Below are 14,193 nucleotides of genomic sequence, written 5' to 3' on the forward strand. Positions count from 1 at the left end.
TACCTTGCATATAATTAACGCAAGGCTGGTTCCCCCTTCCAAAAAATGACGCACATGGTGGAATTTTGAGCCCGCGGGGTCGGGCGTCAAAGTATAAATATGGGGCAGGGTTTGCGCCGATTGTGCGTCAAAATTCGGCGCAAACAGAGTATAAATATGCCCCTTGGTGTCTGATCCTACATGCAAGTTCTGCATTGGTCTGTGTGTATTCTGTACATACCACTACGGCTTAGTTGGTAGTCATGTTTCCTTGCTGTTGTTACCCGTGAGTTCCCTGTCCATCTGTCTGCTCACTTTGGTTGTGAGTTATCACCATGGGTTATCTCCATGTCTTGTTTTGTCACTCACTCAAAATGGTGGAAGTGTGTAGAAATGAAGGATACATGTTATGACTGTGGTGTTCCACTGGGTGTGTATTGAACAACAATGCCCCATTGATACTTTCACCGATGTGTAATGTTATGTTAGTTTAAATATCTATCCAGATGGTATGTATGAATGTGGTATTTCTAAGCACAAAGCTAGCCACCTAGCCTAAAGGCAGCAAAGCGCTGTACAGGATGAATACAAGCATAAAGTTGACGTTTAAACCAAGAGGTAGCTTCTGGCATAGCATAACATGCAGGCAACATGACAAATTTGTGATAGATACATGTTCTCCCTCCCAACTGTGAATCTTCAGTTCCGACGTGCAATTGTACTTTCCAGTGCCTACACCTAGCGAATATAAATGATGCCCATGGGGAACTGTGCAGTCTGATTCAATAAGTTTTGGACCTCCAGCACAGGCCTAGAAATTGTGAGGGAATATACTATATGTGGCTAGTCTGAAAATCTACCATGGATCTGTTGTTTGGGTGCAGTGACTGCCCTGTATCAGGATGCTAGCAGCACACTTTTTTGCATGGGCTATGGCTGTGTTATGAATATGTGCTGAGGCTGTGTGAGTTTGTCCCAGTGGAAAATCAGCCTATAAGGAAATGGCAGGTTTTAATAGACATTGTTGCCTGTGTTTGGGCAGAAGGGCTGGGGCAGAGCACTTTACATGACTTGTATAGCCTCGCACGTGACAGTGTTTTTATGAGCCCTTCAGTCCTTTACACAGTACTTCTCTATAGATGCCAAGTGGTCACATATCATGGTAGCAGTTTCAGCCACTCCTGACTTTTTATCAATCAGAACTTACCATTCTGGGACTTCTAAGCCCTTACGTTTGAATCTACAAGTATCAGAAATCTGTTGACTAAAGAGAAGGACTGGGGGGAAGGTGTGACGTATGAGATGAACCACTTTGACAACCAGCTATCTTCTTATGGGACGTCCCAATCTCATGGATTTTGTTTTTGTATCTAACTAGCCTTGCTTCTCCTTTTTCCCTCTTCCCCATACCCTGTGTTGTCTGTCTTTTTGCATTTTCCTTCTGCGCTGCTTCCAGAGCGAGCTGCTGGGCTCTGCTGTCGCCTGGTCGTGCCATGTCACAAGGGGATGCCCAAGTTGGCGGACCTCTCTGTCAAAACCAAGGATGTGTGGGAGATACCCCGCGAGTCACTGCAGCTGATGAAGAAGCTGGGCAATGGGCAATTCGGGGAAGTCTGGATGGGTAGGAGCATCCACGCCTCCTTCCGGGGCAGAGGCGTGCATGGGTGGAAGGCATACGGGCTCTGACATGAGTGCAAAAGTGTCAACAATGTTCCATCTGTCTGGTCTTTAGAATACATGCATGCCCCAGTTTTCACTGGAACAAAATGGCTGCCATAAAGAAGCTGTGCAATACTGAGAACTCAGTTAAATAGCAATTTACCCAATGCAGCACGAGGTCTCAACAGATTAAACTATGTCAGTTTCTCTAACTTTTAATTGACATCAACTAATTTGCCTTTGTCAACCTATACCTACACAAAACTGTTAACTAGTCCTATGTCATTAAAATGACTTACATCCAATCGTTTGTTTTCACACAAACGTGCACAAAGTATGCTGGGATACTTAGGCCCACTTTTATAGTGGCAAACGTGTAGCTTGAACTCTTAGCATGCTAAGTAAGGTTGCCTCAGCCCTGACAAGATGATGTCTCTGGTGATATGGTGTCATGTTAACCCTAAATTGAGCACATGTTGCCTCATGCAAATGCCCTCCTCTCCAAAACAGAGGAGAATCACCAATGTTATCTTTTGCATGGGTTATTCTCCACCAGACAGATGCTTTGGTGACACCTGCCTCTGGGCAAAGGGCATTCACATCTTTTTACTCAACGTCTCTCTCTGTGATTAAACTCCATCAAGCTTCTAACTAGCAACCTGAGTACTCTTGTGGCTCATATGAGTTGAATGTGTCGATTGGCAAACATTCACATTTTAATATGTTTAATGGTAACTTCCAGGACACAACACAGAAATCTACATCTGGTTATGCCAGGCCTTTCTTCCTGGAGTCACAAATTAAAACTAGCTGAAAAAAACAGAGTTGCATTCACCGTTTTTAGGAGCATGGTACAAGAAAGCATTTAAACGCCAATATTTAGAGAGAGAATTGAGTGGAATAGTGTATCACCCAATCAGAGTCCGGAATGCCTTTCTCTGCCCCGGTGTAAGTGCATGTTGATTTCATTCCATTATCCCTCCTTCCTCTCCATTCCATCCCATTCATCCCACCCTCCATGCAGAATTCAATGACGGCCTGTGTCATCTACTAACCAAGCCATGCAACAACCTGAGACCTCAGACCCTGGGGCTGTCGAGGGACGCCTGGGAGATCAGCCGCCACTCCATCAGCCTGGACAAAAAGCTGGGCCAGGGGTGTTTCGGAGATGTGTGGATGGGTAAGGAATCAGACAGGGAATGGTATGACCAGGGATGGTAAGACCAGGGCATCAATCCTTCATAGAGAAGGGCACCGCTACCATAACTTGTAAGTGGCAGCATGGCGTACATGAGATAGTCAGCCAGTCTTGGATTTTAGGTCGACAGCGCTCTATGCACGCTGGAACTTGACTCCTCTGTTTCTTAGGGGTAGGACAACACTACTAGTACTTGCACTTGCATGCAGAGAGATTGTGAGCTAAAGGACAGCCAAATATCTCACATATGACATGGTACAACTTTGGAGTTCTGCTCTAGGGTCTTCCTAACTCTCAGGCCCTGGAATCCCAAAGTACAGGAAGAACGATGTGAAGGAGCAGAAGTGAGAAAAGAGGGAAAGACATTCCCTCTAGTGTGCAAGAGTTCACTATAGAAGAGAGTTCACCATTGTGGTGTTGTAGATACAGAGGATGATCGGGGTTCATAGCAGAATTCAGTGTTGGAAGGGGCTAAGTTCACTTTTGGGACTGGAGGTTTTATTATGGAGTGGGAGGAGTTTACGGGGGATCAAAGGGGTTAATTGTAGGATGTGGGCGGGCAAAGGTACATAGATAAGTGGTCTCTGGAAAACGTGAGCGGTCCTGTGTACGATTGGAAGGTTTCCAGTTGCGGAGCACATACATTGTAGAAAGGGTCTTGGTGGGAAAGCAATGGTGTCCTTGAAAGAAAAGTTTCCAAGCAGATGTGAGGGTTCCAGCATAGATACTTATGGGGCTATCCAGGTCTAAAAAGGTTTCTGGCATTAAGAGGATGAGTGACCTCAGTAGGGAGGTACTAATGCTAATTTCTCATCTCAAGGAACATGGAACGGGACCACCAAGGTAGCCGTGAAGACCCTCAAGACAGGCACCATGTCACCGGAGGCCTTCCTGGAAGAGGCTCAGATTATGAAGAGGCTGCGGCATGACAAGCTGGTCCAGCTCTATGCTGTTGTTTCTGAGGAACCCATCTATATCGTCACTGAGTTCATGGGCCAAGGTAGGGCTATCACAGGAAAGTGGTGGGGCAATATCCTAAAGAGAGAGACAGACAGAAGGAAGTAGCAGTGTGTGACTGTCAACTTGTTGAGGTATGAGTTGGGATACTGCCCAGCTGGTGAAGTGACACGTAGCTGGTCATCAGTTCATTGGTACTCACTTATAGATGGTGAGTGGCCTATAAGGGAATTGAATGCTTCCAATTTCAATTTAGCTTAGTTTACGATAGCACACTTGGGGGTTTGAATTATATAAATATGCCCCTTTCCCAAACAAAATGGTAACAAAATTACATTTTGTAAATTTGAGGATGAACCATGCTGGGGGCGGCTAACCAAGAAAAACAAAGGTGATTGGAATCTTCTTTTTGCTCGGAGCCGTGCTCTGCAAATCCGTGTCCATTGGGGTGTTGGGAATGGTCAACCTACACTGGACGTGCAAACTTTGCACGCAGGTAACTGGCAGTGAGTAGCTGAGTGTGTTCAGAGATTTTGGTTCCTGAGTCCTCTTCAGTGAGTATATAGGCTCAGAGGGAGGGCAGTGGGAATCCTTGAGTGCACAGAATGTAGAAATGACACTCCTTGTAGGCTCAGAGGTTGGAAGCAGGAATCTGTGTGTTCTGGGTGTGCAACTTAAGCGTGCCTTAGATGCTCAAACTGTAATTGAATATATCACAGTTCTCAACTGCTTCAGCATTCCGAATATATTGTCTAATCCCCTACCTTCTCACCTCACAGGGAGTTTGCTGGATTTCCTGAAGGATGGAGATGGGGGATTTCTGAAGCTGCCACAGCTGGTGGACATGGCGGCCCAGGTACCCTCCTACAGATGTTCTCACATCTGTTTCAGGACTATTTTCTTTCTTTACAAATATGTTCCTACAGGGACTCCCAGTTATTTCCCGGTCAATGTTGCTTTCTACCATACTACCAGCATCCTGTCTGTGATACATTGCCCTCAATACAACACCTGCACCCCTATCTCACATATACTATCAGTTTCAGTGCTGCCTTTTTCCCAACAGTGCCAATATCTTCCAGCTGTTGGGCAATCTTCCATCATCCCTGTCCTCTTTATCTTGCACTCTCAGCAGCTTCCTGCTTAGAGTGTTATTTCACACCTTGTGTTGCCTTCCTGCGTATCCTGCCCTCAGCAGACTGCTTTTGGAGACAGCTAGCCACTTAGTGAGAATTGAGGCCAAACTCCAATGATTCACAAGGAAGGCACACACCCTCTTTGCATGGCTGTAAACTCATCAGGGATTTGTAATTATATTTTGTTTCAGTAAGTGGCATAAATGCATGCCGTGAATAGAAAAACACAGTTCTTCCTCTTTTGGCAAAAAATAAAAAAATAGCACATGCACGACAACTTTCAAAAGTAACAAGAATTGGCAAAGCCAATAGGTCTTACTTTTAAAATGTGGACGCCAAGCCATTGGCTTACCCAAAGCTTAGTTCCTTTGGCATTACCAAAAAAACGAACTACTTTATGAGAACAAGCGTTCCAAGATGGCTGCCTGGTCGTCACTATTCAGGTATGCATATAGGTGGCTGTTATGAGACTGTTTTCTCATAAATTTCAAATTGATTGTTCATATGTGTTCATGCATTGCGACTCTCCGTTGGCCATTTTGGCATTTTTATCTAAAGTTAAATTTGCTTTTCCAACAAATATTGCGGATTACACAGTACTGTTGCTACAAGTTCGCTGCCTCTTGTTTAAATTCTAAATCTGTGATAAATACCCAAAGCCAACTTCTAGATGCTGCCCTGTGCAGTTTTCACAACTTTTAAACGAAACTAATATCACAGCTGCCCCTTGTTAAGCTGTGTGAACTTTTAAAGTCCATTTATTTTCTTACAAGCCTTTCTGGCCACAAGGGTAAGTTGAATTGGCCACAGTCTGTGTTTTTACAAGAAATTTGTGAAACCAGACAACGTTATTTACATCATTCTTTTCTCAAACACGTTCTCCCCTAGTCTAGTATAATCATTCATTGCACATTGTCTCACAATTATTCACCACTGAATGATAGTACTATCATTCACACTCTTTCTCTTAGACAGAGAACTACTACTTTCCTGCTTTTCCACTGGTCTCTTTTCAACTTCCCACCATCTTCACTTTTTACATCCTCTCATCTGACCCCTGTCCTGGAAATCTTTGCATTCTCTTTAGTCTTACCACGCAATTGGAATCTTTTATCAGTATCATGGCTCCCCCACCAAGTGCTGAGTATATAGAAATTTCAACACTTCGCCCCATTCCCCACAGCCAAAGCACTAATCCTCTTGTGCTCAGTAGATTGGATTTTAACATTCTGCTCTTGGACATCACCAACTACTCATTTGCGTAACAGGAGAAGGTTATAATCTTTGCCACAAGAACACTTTATAATCACCCCTAGCACAATCCCTCCCTTGTCCTCGCCACCAGGCTGTCTCTCTGCAAAACGGAGCCCTTTGCAATTTACTAACATTCACCCTTAAAGCTGTGCATGGTTTGTCACTTATCTGCCTATCTACACCTATACCCACAATATCCCTAATTGTAACCCCGGATATCCCAAATGGAATGTTCAGGTGACCCGCAAACCATCCTCCGCTCCATGGAGATGTTGATCCTTCTTTGTACTTGGCTCCGTTCATTGAAACTCTCTTCCTCATACAATGAGAGCCAGACCCTCTGTTCATGAAATCACATCTTCTCTAAAGAGTCATCACAGGAAGGAACTGCTGTGTGCCGCTTTTCTACTGTAAAACGTGTCTACTTCAAATGTGATGCTGTTAAATAAATGAAATCTACCCACCCACCAGTCCTCTGCTGGCCTCTCCAACTCTTCCCTCCTTCCAAGCAATCAATTGCTTTTCTACTTAGCTTTAAGAAGTGCCTTCAAGCCTTGTGGAGCCTGATCAATTCCGTGTTGACCATCAAATTACTACAGGGGTTAATCCCTCAGCTATTGTCCTCCTTCTGACATTTATTCAGATATTAGGGCTAAGGGACAAGAGAGTTTCCACACATCTCTGGACATGTATAACATGACTGGAGATGACATCTTGAGAAAGAAACATGAGCTGTCGGGCAAAAGAAAAGGACATTTCCTATGTTTACGGTACGTTCCACAGTTTTCTACAACAGTTTGCACTAAACAAATATTTTCTTTGACACATAATGCGGATCTAGCCTGTCCCATGTGCATGCACGGGAGACACTGAAACTAGAGGTAGTCCAGTATGATTATTTTAGGATCCTCTATTAGGGCAGAGAGTAGTGTAGGTCTCACACTGTGCCATTCACCTGTTCCAAAAATTGTGTGATTTTTAGTAATTTCCATAAAATATATGTTTCTCTTTTCTCCGAACATCTCTGACTAATATGTCTCCATTTTGGGAAGTCTGGTTGGAGCCTAATGCCACCAGTACAGAATTAAATGTGGCCTGCAGGTTTTGACCTTGGATAGATTTGGAACAACTGTATGCCCTCATTAAAAAGGGGCAACTCATACAATTTCAATAGACAGTGACCACGTCTGGCCTCCGATGATCTGTGATATTGCCACTTCACTTTGAGTAGGCTTTGAGCCTGAGCGCTGCTTACCATTGGTGGGCTTTATTGTTACTCTTGTTTTCTTGTTTCGTATTCATCAGCTTGTGTTGGCTTTCATTCCTTTTCTTGTGTTTGTCCCTCTCCTTGATCACGGATGCTTTGCTTGTGTCCTTCCACTGCTTATTTTGCAAGCTCTACTTTTTTAGTTTTGTTTAGGAACTCTACGAGTGTGCATGTGTGTTCCAACTGTCTCTCATGTGTACTTCTCCCTTTCCGCCAAATGTGTGTTGTTCTTTCACGGCCCATATGCTTCTCCTCGCCAGCTCCAAATTGCTCTCTTTCACCTGTTTGCTTTCCTCCTCACACTCTGCACACTCCGTGTTGCTTTCCCCCACCTTCACCCTCTCTGTTGCCTCACCCCCCCATCCCCCACCTTCAAGTTGCTTATCCCAGCATCATCTGTGTTGCTTTCACCAACTCCCTCCCTTTTTCTGTGTTAGGACAATAACATACATCTTAATTCGCATTACGATGCCCAAGATATGAAAGCCCTTCTGTGCTGTTGCATGCTTGTCTTGCTTAAATTTTAATTTGTCAGGGTTTAGTATCAGAAAATACATTTTCCTGTCTGCTCGTTGGAAACATTTATAATCAGCTTTGCATTAAGCAATGCAGCCAGCCTAAAATAGCCACACTGAGTTGGATCCTTGCCCCACTGGTTAGGATGGCAATCACCTTTGAACTATTGAAGCACACTGTCCTAGCCCCCGACTTGATTGATCAGATCCATTAGGACCTTTCAATTAGATGGGGAGAGGTCTTCAAGTACCCTGAAGTAAATCCAGCAGGTTCCATTATGTCAATCCTTTTGGTTGTCTAATTGCTAAAAAAATCCCCTCCTTTGCTGTTAAGGGTCCCTGACAGTGCCGTAACCTCGTTCTCCACCTAGATCTTCGGCTGAATTGACCTCAGTGTCACCTCATTTCTTTCTCTCTCTCTCTCTCTCTCTCTCTCTCTCTCTCTCTCTCTCTCTCTCTCTCTCTGTCTCTCTCTCTCTTTCTCCCCTCTCCCCCACCCACCACCCCAGCCACACCACAATGGACAACCCCACCAAGGTCTTTGAGAACATGCAACCAAACCGATAAGGTCACACCGCTATGAACTCACTGTAGTTACAGCAGCACGCAAAAAAGGTGTCATAAACAGTAATACAAAATCTACTAGCCATAAACTCTCTGAGCCAATAAGTGTAGATTCTTTCCAATCCCACAGAGGAGCATGGATGTTCTCAGACGTAAAATACATCAAGCTGGGAGTGACTCTTGCGCAAGTGAATATTACACAAGAGTCTGTATAATCTACAGTCCGCAAGCCACCACGATCTGTTATTTATTCCCAAGTCTCACTTCTCTGCAGAGTCAGGTTCATCGGCTTACCTGCCCCTTACTCCAGGGTCTGTCAAGCATGCTGCACGATTAAAAGAAAACCCAAGATAGGAAGTCTTGCTTCCCCCAAACAAATCTGATAGATACGGTGTCAGCAACTCCCAACCCCCACTCAATGCAACTCTCTGTCACATCAACACCCTATCTTATGCCTGGCCCTTTATCCCCTCTTCCTTTCGTTGCCTGGTTATCTTGAACTAATATCACCCTCCTGCAGAGGGCACTCCCTCTTCTCCAACTCTATCACAGTTGTATCTCTGCATCAGTCAAAAGGTTCCACAGTCTCATGCGACTCTTTTCCTCACACAGATCGCTGCGGGCATGGCCTACATTGAGCGGATGAACTACATCCACCGGGATCTGCGCGCTGCCAACATCTTGGTGGGAGACAACCTAGTGTGCAAGATCGCCGACTTTGGCCTGGCCCGGCTTATTGAGGATAACGAGTACACTGCTCGTCAAGGTAAAGTCCTTTTACCCAGTGCCACCCCTTAAATGCTTCATAGTCCTTGATACTTCCCTGCATGTCATTCACCTGTAGAGTGCAGGCTTCTCTCATATCACAGTCATTGTCCCATGACCTCTGTGCTGTCCCTCAGCCACCACTGCCCTATGACCTCTATTTCCACCTTCACCCTTGGTTATTGCCTTTCCTTTTAGTGCTCTTTCACCTCTCAACCCGACTCTTACTTCCACAGCCCTGTTTCATTTCCTATCCTTTGTCCTGCATCCTCGGTATCTTTCCTATCACTACAGTCGTGTCTCACTCCTCCAATACCTTGAGGCTTTTTCTTACCCCTCGACACGCACTCACTCCTTCAGTCCTCGAGCCCTGTATAATATCCACAGCTCGGTTTAACTCATCAGCCTATGCCTCTCTGATCCTGTCTCACACCCCAACCTTTGTTGAACACCCTCACCACTCAGGTAACATGTGATGACCTTCAGCCTGTTCCCTTCTTCTCAGTCCCTCCCACATCTTAGTCCCTCTCTACTCTGTGCTGCAATACTTAAAGGCCTGAACCTCTGCTGTCTGCCTCTCTGGCAGGGGGTTGCACTGATGGATCATGCATATGCCAATGCTTAGCTAGGTGGAAAGCACTGTACAGAGAAAATTATAGATGCCAGTGAGCATCTCTTGCTACCTACGAGGCTGTTTACACCTCACCTAATCTTTACCCTGACGCCTACGCTACCTTATGCATGGTCTGCTTTACCTCCCTCCTCGTTCATTCATCCAAGTTGCGCCTTATGCTTCCTCGTGAAGGTGGGGATGGCAGTGAGTCTCTGTAACTGCCTTTCTGGCCACAGAAACTCTGAAGGAATAATTTATGTGGCGTTGTGTTGGTACCGTACACTCACAGGGACAAGGAGAGTGCTCAGCTTCTCTGGGAGTGGCCAGTGTGCATGCTTAAGGTGACCAAGAGTCTTGTTCTCTTTGCCTTTCAGGTGCTAAATTTCCAATTAAATGGACAGCTCCAGAGGCAGCACTGTATGGAAAATTCACCATCAAGTCAGATGTGTGGTCTTTCGGCATTCTTCTTACAGAGCTCGTCACAAAGGGACGAGTGCCTTACCCAGGTAAGAACAATGATGGGAAATCTCTGTGGGTAATTGGGGCTCAAAGAGGGAAACCACGTCAATCGGAGGACAAACTGGAGATGTGTGCCTTACCCAGATAAGGATGCGCAGGCAGGAATAATAAATGGGAAAATCTAAGGAAGCGTCCTTCAGATGTCCATTTGGTGCCCTACCCAAATAAAAACAGTGAAGAGAAACAAATAGAGAGGGCAGCTTCATTCTCTTGGGAGAGTGTTTGGGCACCAGTGTTACTGGGACAGATATCACCTGTGGAGAGCTCGAGCTGGACGTGCCCAGGTCTAGATCTTACGGGAGGGATCTACAACTGGGGATCATGGAATATGGTACAAACCATCAGGATAGACATCTAATGGACACCTTATTGCTGCTGGTAAAAGAAACCAATGGAAAGACTGGGAGTATGAATCCTTTACCCAGATGGGACCCATCAAGAATGAAATCGGACAGTTTCAGTACCCTTGTATGGGGGTGGATAAGAGGGGTCATAGTAAGCCCTCCACTGTGCCTATCCGAAGCAAAGAGGAGGGACAATGTTGCCTGTTAGGAGAGATTTGAAGTGTAGCACCGAGGACAGTCAATCAACTTGACTTTAAATCCCAAAGCACTCGTGATTCATGCTTTGCGTTCCATTGTACAATACCACTGTGTCTGTGCACCTGTGTTTTTATAGAGGGTTTTTAACTTTCGTGGGTTTACTTGTTGCCAATGGAATTGACAGGTCATTTGAATTATCTGATACATTTTGTTCCCTCCAAACATAGCTCCCTTCCTCTCCGAGCCATCTCATAATAAACCACTTATAAACAATAACTATAAAATTCCCGTTATAGGGTAATGAAAACTCAGGACAGAAAGTAAAGGTCTAAGAAGCACTGACAAATAACTCTAACAAGAAGAAAGCACATCAAAATTAGTCACAAAAGTCATGAATTAAATGCAAGAATTGTAAAAAAAAACTATGAAATTGACCGGAAGCAGAGGACAACAGGTGCTGTCATCACTGTTCCACTCAGAATCCAATCCATAACCAAACATTGGGATTTCACCCCACAACATCTATCTGGTGTCTAAGACAAACTAACTTGCTACAGAAAAAAAGTCCACCCTTTCACAGTCTATTCATTTGCCATATTAGATGTGCACCCTAACAATTTTAGAATTGTAAATCTTTTCCAAAGGTTACTTAATTTATCATTCAAATCAGGAGACTTTGAAACAGACAACTACAAAAAACGGGCAGCCACTCGAAAGATTCTAAAATTCTGTTCATTCTACACGGTGTTTTCATGCATATATTTTATTTTCATTGTATGTGCAGGCTTAGAAGTAACATACCATTTTTAAAATATTTCACTGCAAAGTCAATGTGTCCCCTGGGAGTGCTGTTTCCTAATCCTTTCTAAAAAGGCTGCATTAGTTTGTCATTTAGGAAAGGGGATAAAAACACTTAGGCCAATCACTAGTAAATGAGCAAACTACTGTTGAAACTTAAAAGGAGAATGAAACTTTGCTTTGTCTCCAGAGTGATTGTAGCCCCCATCCTGCGATTTACAGACTCAGTCAACCAAGATATGGCTTCGCTGTCACCCATCAAACTAAAGAGCCAGGCCCACCACAGCAACAACCAGCACTCGCTCCCTTTCAGCTCTTATCCTACCATCACCATCTCAGCACAACTCAAAACGTCATGTCCGTCTCCCCTAGCAACCTGCTTGAAGTGATTGGCCTTGGGAAGTGCACCTGTGCCTGAGGAGTTGGGGGGCTTTTCAGAAGGGGGGTTGTCAACGGTGGGTTGGTTGAGGCAGGGTCGGTGCCACTCACATCTCCTGTCGCTCATGTTTTTTTCAATATTTTTAGGGATGAACAACCGTGAGGTGTTGGAGCAGGTGGAGCGAGGATACCGCATGCCGTGCCCCGGCGGCTGCCCCTCCTCGCTGCACGAGTTGATGGTCCAGTGCTGGAGGAAAGACCCCGAGGAGCGACACACCTTTGAATACCTCCAGTCCTTCCTGGAGGACTATTTCACCTCCACAGAGCCCCAGTACCAGCCTGGGGAGGACCTGTGATGGGGGCCACACGCACCTCTAAAGCACCCCAAGAGGAGATCTGCTGCTCGCACCAGAAGCCCCTCAGGATTCTTCACTGTGCTCCTCTTTCATTTTTAGTACTTTAAAAAATAAAATTGCCTGGTGGATGGACCATGATGGGGACCCTGAGGCCTTCCATCAAAATGCAACAGGAATTTGGGCAGCTGGCCTCCGCAAGGACAATAGAGACTAATTTATGGCATATATAAGGAACTTCTCTTTGGAAAGCATTTAAACGGAGCTTTCCTTGGACTGTGTCAGCAACCAGGGAAGTAACAAGCAACTCGGCCTGTCCTCTTCTCCCTTCTGCCCTGTCTCTCCTCAGCTGTTTCTCTTCTCTGCTCTCCCTCCCTTCCACCTCCAGCTTGTAATGACAAATGATGCTAGCGTTATGTCGAGAAAATAATGGATAAATTATGAATTGAAAACTCACAACCGTCTAAAGAAAATACAGTCCTTCCCACCTAGTCTTTGAGAGACTTCACCCGGGAAACCAAGGCACAAGTAGAATTTGTAGGTATTTAATTTTCACAGGATCACCCCATTTTTAGCGTGAGTGTGGTTCCAGAATTATATCTTAAATCAACAGACAGCCTTACTTTAAAGTATGGAAGGGGAAATGGATGTCTTCGTCTTTTGTGGGCCAGGTGTGAAGAGGATGTGGGCCCCTTCTCTCCCGACCTCAAGACACATTTCTATTTTTGACAGCCCGACATTGACCATTAAATGCGCTGGTTTTCACTGAGTTTCTCGTGTTGAAATTATGCTTCCGGAAAATGAGTTAAATGTTAAAAGGAGACTGCACCCTAAGGTTAAATTGCTAAACTAGCCACAGTGGTTTCATGCAGATGCTGCACAGATGTGTCTGTAACGTGCCAGTCACAAGTTGACATCTTGACAGACTAGAGTCGTCATTTTGGGGTATTCTGAAAATAGCAAAATGGAGCATCAAGAGTAACACCGCTATCAAAAAGCCTAGATTTGTTTTCAAAATAAACATTATGCTCCTTCTCAAACACAGTTTTAATCAGATGGCAAGATATTCAGTCGGAGTAACTGGAGTAAACTTCCGTCCGCTTCTGCAGGATATGTTACTTTAAATTCACCCTGGACAGTGCTTAATTTGTAAATAACAACGTGCCGGTGCCAAAAGCCCCCCTCTTAAACACGCGGCTGCTGCAGTTAAATGTGTGAACACGGAATACTGAGACAGCGTAATCCTGAAGCCATCTCAGGCCTCCTCAATCCATTTACAGCCATTCCCTGCCCCTTCAGCTCACTCTTGAAGCTTTCTGCTTTCTCACTTTGTGACGCTTTTTCGTTTTTCTCTTCCTCCGTCTTTCCGATACGTGTCTTTTGCTCACAGTAAATGCTTGAGGCAGAAAAATAAACGCCGGCCCTCAAAAATAAGTGCCGGTGCTCAGCACGGGGAACAACAAGCACAAATTAAGCACTGAATCTGGAAACTTGCTGTGAGCATTGCCTGTGCCTGGAACCTACCCAGCGCATGTGTGCATGCCTGATGCCTGTCCATCAAGCCACAGTGTACGTCTTTCTGTTCCAGCACGTTATCACATTTCAGATCTCTCTCCCACAGCACTGGCACCTTTGCCATCATCTCCCCCCGCCCCTACCTGCAAACTCCGGCCTGTGCCCACCTTCTCCCCCTTTT

At 45.0% G+C, this 14,193-nt stretch overlaps 1 protein-coding gene across 5 annotated transcripts in view; it reads left to right on the forward strand.

The window, feature by feature from the left end:
* LOC138285295 (proto-oncogene tyrosine-protein kinase Yrk-like) overlaps window positions 1-13,266 on the forward strand; it is a 228,797-nt gene extending 215,531 nt beyond the window's left edge. For 3 of the 5 annotated variants that reach the window (XM_069225025.1, XM_069225028.1, XM_069225027.1), the window contains exons 8-13: window positions 1,436-1,600; window positions 3,657-3,836; window positions 4,573-4,649; window positions 9,142-9,295; window positions 10,282-10,413; window positions 12,292-13,266. In XM_069225025.1, the coding sequence (XP_069081126.1) occupies window positions 1,436-1,600; window positions 3,657-3,836; window positions 4,573-4,649; window positions 9,142-9,295; window positions 10,282-10,413; window positions 12,292-12,500 (917 nt within the window). In that variant the 3' untranslated portion in view covers window positions 12,501-13,266. Of the gene's footprint in view, window positions 1-1,435; window positions 1,601-2,662; window positions 2,819-3,656; window positions 3,837-4,572; window positions 4,650-9,141; window positions 9,296-10,281; window positions 10,414-12,291 lie in introns of all 5 variants that reach the window. The other 2 variants (XM_069225029.1, XM_069225030.1) reach the window with 1 other exon arrangement.
* Window positions 13,267-14,193: the final 927 nt, after the last annotated feature.

The sequence above is a fragment of the Pleurodeles waltl genome, chromosome 3_1, assembly GCF_031143425.1.
Source record: "Pleurodeles waltl isolate 20211129_DDA chromosome 3_1, aPleWal1.hap1.20221129, whole genome shotgun sequence".
Taxonomy (NCBI): Eukaryota; Metazoa; Chordata; class Amphibia; order Caudata; family Salamandridae; genus Pleurodeles; species Pleurodeles waltl.